Here is a 6,665-nt window from a genome sequence, read left to right as displayed (position 1 = left end):
CTTTACTGTTTGTGAGGCTTCCTTTCACGATGGCAGCTTTCCTGAGGCACCAGCGCAGGGCGTGTGGGAGCCCCTGCCCTTGGGGTACACCCACAGTGCTACGACAAGGAGAGAGCCAGCATCCCATCCAGACAGAAGCTGTACCCCGGGCTCCTGGAGTTTCTAGAAGTGCTTACCCTTCGGCTTTCCCTACATATGAGCACACTAACATCTGTTTTCAGAGACAAGGAAACCTGTACAGAAGTGAAAGTTTCTTCAAAAAATGAAGTTTTATTCAAGATAAACAAAGGATAAGAGCAAATCATCAAATCAGACCAAAGTCATTTCACAAATATTTTTATCAAGAAGGTCACCAGTGAAAGCCCCCCAAACAGTGGGTATCCATGCCACATTTTTACCTTTAGGACAGGGACAAGTAAACAAGCTGCTGCTAAGAACATATTCCTTAAAGAGAAGGAAGTTCCAAGATTCATCATTAGGATCAGTACAGGTTCAACTCAGTCCCTAGAGTCCCTAGGCCTCTGTAATAATTCGTGTCCAGAGTCATCTCCAAAGAAAAGCAACTTTAAAGAATGTTCTACATGGGTGTTTTTACTGTACCATAGTATAATTGTTCGGAAACTGGTTGGCATTCTACCAATGGAAAAGTGGGCCTTCAGTTACCGGACTGATCTGTTCCCCTGTCTGCTTGGATAGTATTTCCTGAACAATCAACAACACAGTAGAGGGAAAAGAGCAACTCAGGGGCAAATGAGAAATGCTGAGGACATATGTATGCCCTAAAATATGAATTTTAAGCTAAATAACAACAGTTAAATAATGTATTGCCAAAATCCATTCTATGTATGTTGATTTTTATTTATCCGAGATCAAATATAAGTATAGAGTAATTTTAGTTGGTTCTTTTGTGGATTGAAGTTCTTACCTGAAATCAATTCTCATAAAGTGTTGGTGGTTAATAGAAGAACGCAAAATTTAAATGTAAATAGTTCTTCAGGGAGAAATCACTTTTATAACGGCTTAGACATTATCAAAATATAGTTTAAAAAGCTTTATAACCATCTAAATTAAATTAGAGAACTCTTTTTCTAAGGCACAGATGCAAAGGTGGTGAAACAACCATACCTTTAGTGTACGGACCATGCTCTCCTCGGGGACTTTAGAAGCTGAGACGGAAGCGGGTGGTGCAGCTACGGTGAACTGGACGCGGGCCCAGGGTGGCAGCCAGGTGCCAGGAGGCAGCTCTTTAGCTAGCAGCTCATGGGGAGGCACACGGAGGGCTTCCAGGGTGCGTACCTGGGAAGCTCAGTGCAGTAGCTGTTTAGCAGCCTGTGAGGAACTTCCAGTATTTTAGCAACTGAAGCAGCTACACCAGTGCAGACTGGCCGAACATCAGCTCTGCCTGAGGCTTTCTATAAACGCAACTTGATCTAAAAACAGAGAAGGTTATGGGCACGCTAGTTTTCATTAGTTTATTACAAAAAGAAAAACAATTCCGAGACACAATATATAACATAACGATTCCTAAATTCATTCTTTTTTTGTCTTTATCTTGGTGTCTGAGGCCAAACACCCTTCGCAACCGTCCAGTCTGCTCAGCCCGCCCTACGACCGTATTTCCCGGCTCCCGGCTGCACAGGTCAGAGGTTCCAACAACCTGGACCGTGGCCAATGCAGCAGAACCACTCCCTAAAGTGGTTGAGCCCTTTGGGAAAAATTTAAATAGATGTGAGCCCATTCTGAATAAAATTGAATGGGTTGTTTCTGCCCCTAAAATTGAATCCTGCATATCTGATACTCAAGCTTGGGTCTTTCCATTACCACGACACCTGGAAGGTATGGCAGACCATTCACTGATCTGTCAGTCCCAGGAGTGCTACCTGTGATCCAGAGGAGTCAAAATAAATGGTGAGGGTATCTTCTAGAAAGTCCATGATGGCCCTTTTGGCTGAGTCGCCAGCCAGTGCCTGGATGCTGCCTATGTGCTCCAGGGCCGTTCTGACCATCTGGTCTCTTTCGTGCAAGCTGTGGGGTGCTCCGGTATCCTCTCCCTCTGCTCCTGATTTTAAAAACTGTAGGATAAAGGACTGCACCATGTCCCCATTCGATTCGAGGGTTTCTCTGATGCAGGGCAGGTCTGAGGCACTGGCCAAACTCAAGAGGTGGATCAGTGCCTGGCAGATTTGGGTCCGTAGGCTGGCACAGTACTTGAACTCCAAAAAGTCTGTGGTGTCTTCGCTCTTTTGTAAGGCAGTGACCAATGCGTTCCAGATCTGAACGTACTGCTCAGCTGACCCATACTGCTCTCTCTTGCTCGGGATGGAAAGGGCAGTGGCAGATCTGATGCGCACTTTGAAGTTCTTGCATGATGTCACAACCGACGTCAGGGCGTTGTAGGCCTGGGAGGTCCACGGGGCTGTTCCTAGAAAGAACCCACCGGCATTACAACAGATGAAGGCTTAGAAACAAGCAGGGGAGTGGAGAGGGTGGAGGAAATACACACTTATGCTCCAGCTGACACTAGGTTTTCATTCAATTCTCACGCTAACCCTATAGGATCAGGGTGACCGGTACTCACTGTGGGATTCTAGAGAAGGGGCTGAGTACGGATTCCCAAACTTCCCATTTCCTTAAACAGTCTGCCGCACACATGGGGGCCTCTGCTATTCTAAATGGGGACTTTGGCGACAGTGAAAGAGGCTTCTTCTCTGGGAAGAGGCTGTCCTACGGGGGTAAGGCTTGAGGAGTTCGGACTAAACTGTAGTGCCACTTGTGCTCAGTTGCCTGCTTCTGAGCAGTGCACACACTGCACAACCGTATGCCCAGCCGTGTTCATGATGACAAAAAAATATCTCATCACCCAGATTAGCATCCAGACACTGCTCTGGACATAGCAAGTCATGCGTTTTATTGCAAAGAAAAAGGTACTATCTAGGCAGTGACTAAGGAACAGAGTACTCAGATTAACCAAAGGTGCAATTCTCTAATTTTGAGAAGATGATGTCCCAGTTTCTGTCTTCTTTCCCTTCCTGTTGGTCAGTCCCAGGAAATCAGCCTGCTTTCTTCCTCATCAGAACTACCACTCCCCACTCAATTTTGGGGTGGCTCTTATTCCTCAAGATGGACAGTAGAATAGAATTCAGCTTCCCTGGGGTGCCTGGGTGGCTCAATCTGTTTAAACATCTGACTTCAGCTCGCTCATGATCTCACAATTCATGAGTTTGAACCCCGCTTCGGGCTCTGTGCTGACAATGCAGAGCCTGTGTGGGATTCTCTCTCTTTCTCTTTCTCTGCCCCTCACTCACTCATGCCCTCTCTCAAAAATAAATTAATTAAAAAAAATTTTTCTAGGAGCGCCTTGATGGCTCAGTCGGTTAGGTGTCTGACTTCAGCTCAGGTCTTACCATGGTTTGTGGGTTTGAGCCCCGCATCAGGCTCTGTGCTAACAACTCAGAGCCTGGAGCCTACTTTAGATTGTGTCCTGCTCTCTCTCTGCCCCACCCCGACTCCTGCTCTGTCTCTCTCTCTTTTTCTCTCTCAAAAATGAATAAACATTAAAAAAATTTTTTTTTTTTTTACAAGAATTCAGCTTCCCTCTTTCAGCCCTTCCGAACTTCTTTGCTGTCTTTGAAGGCAGGCAGGCAGACATCCACCTTAATGAGCTCCAACTCCAAAGGTCACTTTGGGTTATTTCCTCTGTAGAAAACGCCATGAAGCTACTTCTCCATTAGCCCTCGGTTGGGAGCATTTTTTTTTTTAAATTGAATTTATTTATTTAAGCAATCTCTACCCCCAGCGTGGGACTCAAACTCATGACCCTGAGATTAAGAGTCAAGTGCTCTTCCAACTGAGCCAGCCAGGCACCCCCTGGCTGGAAGATCGTGGCAATAAAGGGGAGCAGAGCCAGATCTCCCTAACCTGATGCATGCTCTGCTGGCCCAGAATGGTTTTACCTCTCCAGGAACATAACTTGTTTCAAATCTTGTCACAGAGACAAATGTATAAGGCAAATGCTGGTAAGGAGAGGGAATGGGAATTGGGAGGCTTTGACCTATATGCCTGAGCAGCTATAAGCCACTGATGCTCTATCAAGGTGCATGGCACATCATTACTGAGATGCCCTCCTACACAGCAGCCCACTTCAGTACCAAGGGCTCATTTGGGATTTCCAATCTGTACCTCTTCTTCTATGCCAGCTTTTCTCCTTCATTGCCCTCCCCCCCCCCCCCCCCCGGTTGTTAGAACAACATTTTCTAATAGAAAATGAAAGCAGACAAAAGTCCTACTCATCATCCTCTCCAGAGGCAACCACCGTTAATGATTAGGCTAATTTCCTTTCATTCTTTTTTCCACCCATTTATTGAGATCATGTCGTAGAAACAACAGCATATCCTGTTTTAATTTGCTTAACATCAGAAGTACTTTCCCAGAGTATCAAAAACTTTTTGTACATATAATTCTAAAGGATCCCTTTGAATATATATACTATGATATATACTATGATTCCCCTAAAGTTGGGCATTCGAAACATTTCCATTTTTTCTAATATGTGATAAGTAAAACTACGAGGAACATCTTGAATACTACTGTAGGCTGGAGTGTGCTGTCCTGAGGCCCTGCACCAGAGAGACACCTTCTTACCTAATGGAAGAGCAGGATTTTTAAATACATTCCCCACTGCGTAGCAAGCATTCCATCGGACTTTCATGGCAGCCTCATTCAGCACAGTAGAGATGAGGGCCTGGATAGACTCCTCAATGATTTCAGCAAACCTGGGCTTTTCTATATGAGACGGTTGCAAAAAATGAAGCAAATTTCCAAGGGCCCGCACTGCGTTGCTTTTTACCTATAATAAAATGTAAAAAAAAAGCATTCGAAATCTGCTTTGCCAAAGACATGTTACAGAAAGTATCATTTCAGCTTTAAAAAACACAGGAGGTCTTGGACAGCTTAAAGTCGGAAAGCCAATGAAAACAGCAGCCTGTAAAAGTGTGGCTTCTTGAAACTCTGCAAGGTCTTATGTGCTGAACAGCCTATGCCATCAGAGAGGTGAGGTCTTCCACAGCTCCTCACTGGTATTTTTGGATTAGACTCCAGAGAGGTCTGTCTTCCTCGTTTTACAGAGACCGTGTGGAAGACCCAGAGGCTACAGGGCAAAGCTGGTTTGCAGCAAGGTGACGAGGAGAGGCGAGGTTTCAAAATTCCAGCCCAGTACTTTTCCATTAGAAAGTCTCTCTCAACCTTCGCAGCACACTAGAATCATCCAAGGAGCTTTCTTTCTCCAAAACCAATTCCCAGGCCCTAGTCCCAGAAATTCTGAACAGATTAGTCCACATAGGGCTTCCCAGGTTTTCAGAGTCACTGTACTAAATTAAGCAGTCGGTATGGGTCAGGTATCATGCTAGGTACTTTAACACAAGGCATCTCCGAGGCCACTGAGGTAGATGTAATGACTTCCAGGTTCCAGATGAGGAAACAGACCTTCAGAGAAGTTAATGATATACCAAACGTCACCCGGCTACTAAAGGGCAAGCCAGGATTTGAACCATGTCTACCTGACCCTAAAACCCATTTCTATGCTTTTAACTTATTAGTCTAATGGGAGCTACATAAAGCCAAGGGCTGTTCATTTTTCTGACTTGTCACTTCTACTGAAAGATTTTTTAGAAAAAAACAAAAACAAAAACCAAAAGCAGACTAATATTAAAACAAACACGGACAGATCATGGAGCAGTAGTACAAAGAGCATTGATATTTTTCATGAGACAGGAGACAGGAAGGAAACTGTATAAGTGTGGAGTAGGCCACATTATACCTGAGTACTTTCCTGATCTCCTTTCAACAGGGATACATTTGGGGGATACAACTATAATACACTAAGTATCTAATGGAGAAATACCAGGCTTTGCTGTGGGTCTACCTTGTCTTTATCCCTGGACGCTTCTATAGCTGATCGCAACATCTTCAAGAGCAGAAGACCAGAGAACTCTTCCTGGAAACTTGGGTCTGGGGTTTCCCTGTTCCATCCAAAGCAGACAAAACACGTTAAAAGTTAAAACTCAGTTAAATATATACATACACAGAGGCATTCACTTAGTAGAACTATAAAAATGTGGGAAAACAGCTCAACAAATCTGTTCCGATTATATCAAGAACTTAAAAGTTTATACCTTTTGACCAAGTAGGTCCACATCTAGGAATGTGACCCAAAAGGTGTATCTTGAAATAAAGATTTTATGTACAAAAATGTTCATTGCTTAGAAAAGCCTAAGATAATGCACATGTTCGGTAACGGAGTGGTTAAATAATCACTTCACAGTGGTGATTATGTAATAGTAATGAACAATTTATAAAAAGCCAGCAGAAGTTGGGAGGATGCTTAGACATGCTGTATGGGAGAACTAAGCAATGATAAGCAGGGCACTAGTACATGAGGGTCAATAGCTGCCTCAGGGAGGAAGGCTTTATACTGATGACCCCTTTTGTATGTTTCAATTTTTTTTTTATTACTCTGAAAACTTACAAATTTGATAAAGAGTAGTGCGACCTATATTATGGTTTTGAATTTCTACTTTAGTATTTTCCACATTTATTATAATGTGGATACGTTACTTATATCAGCATACAGTATTAAATACACACACACAAACACATACGTGTATATA

The 6,665-nt window shown here is 43.7% G+C and overlaps 1 protein-coding gene across 5 annotated transcripts in view; it reads right to left on the bottom strand.

Annotated features, from left to right (window-relative positions):
* Positions 1–244: 244 nt before the first annotated feature.
* HEATR6 (HEAT repeat containing 6) overlaps positions 245–6,665 on the bottom strand; it is a 35,931-nt gene continuing 29,510 nt past the window's right edge. For 4 of the 5 annotated variants that reach the window (XM_003996579.5, XM_019817540.3, XM_019817539.3 and 1 more), the window contains 3 exons: positions 5,921–6,017; positions 4,642–4,846; positions 245–2,422 (listed from right to left, as the gene is read on the bottom strand). In XM_003996579.5, the coding sequence (XP_003996628.1) occupies positions 1,851–2,422; positions 4,642–4,846; positions 5,921–6,017 (874 nt within the window). In that variant the 3' untranslated portion in view covers positions 245–1,850. The remainder of the gene's footprint in view (positions 2,423–4,641; positions 4,847–5,920; positions 6,018–6,665) is intronic. The other variant, XM_006940099.5, reaches the window with a different exon arrangement.

The sequence above is a fragment of the Felis catus genome, chromosome E1 (assembly GCF_018350175.1).
Source record: "Felis catus isolate Fca126 chromosome E1, F.catus_Fca126_mat1.0, whole genome shotgun sequence".
In the NCBI taxonomy this organism is placed as follows: domain Eukaryota; kingdom Metazoa; phylum Chordata; class Mammalia; order Carnivora; family Felidae; genus Felis; species Felis catus.
This window is presented reverse-complemented; position numbering and strand designations above follow the sequence as displayed.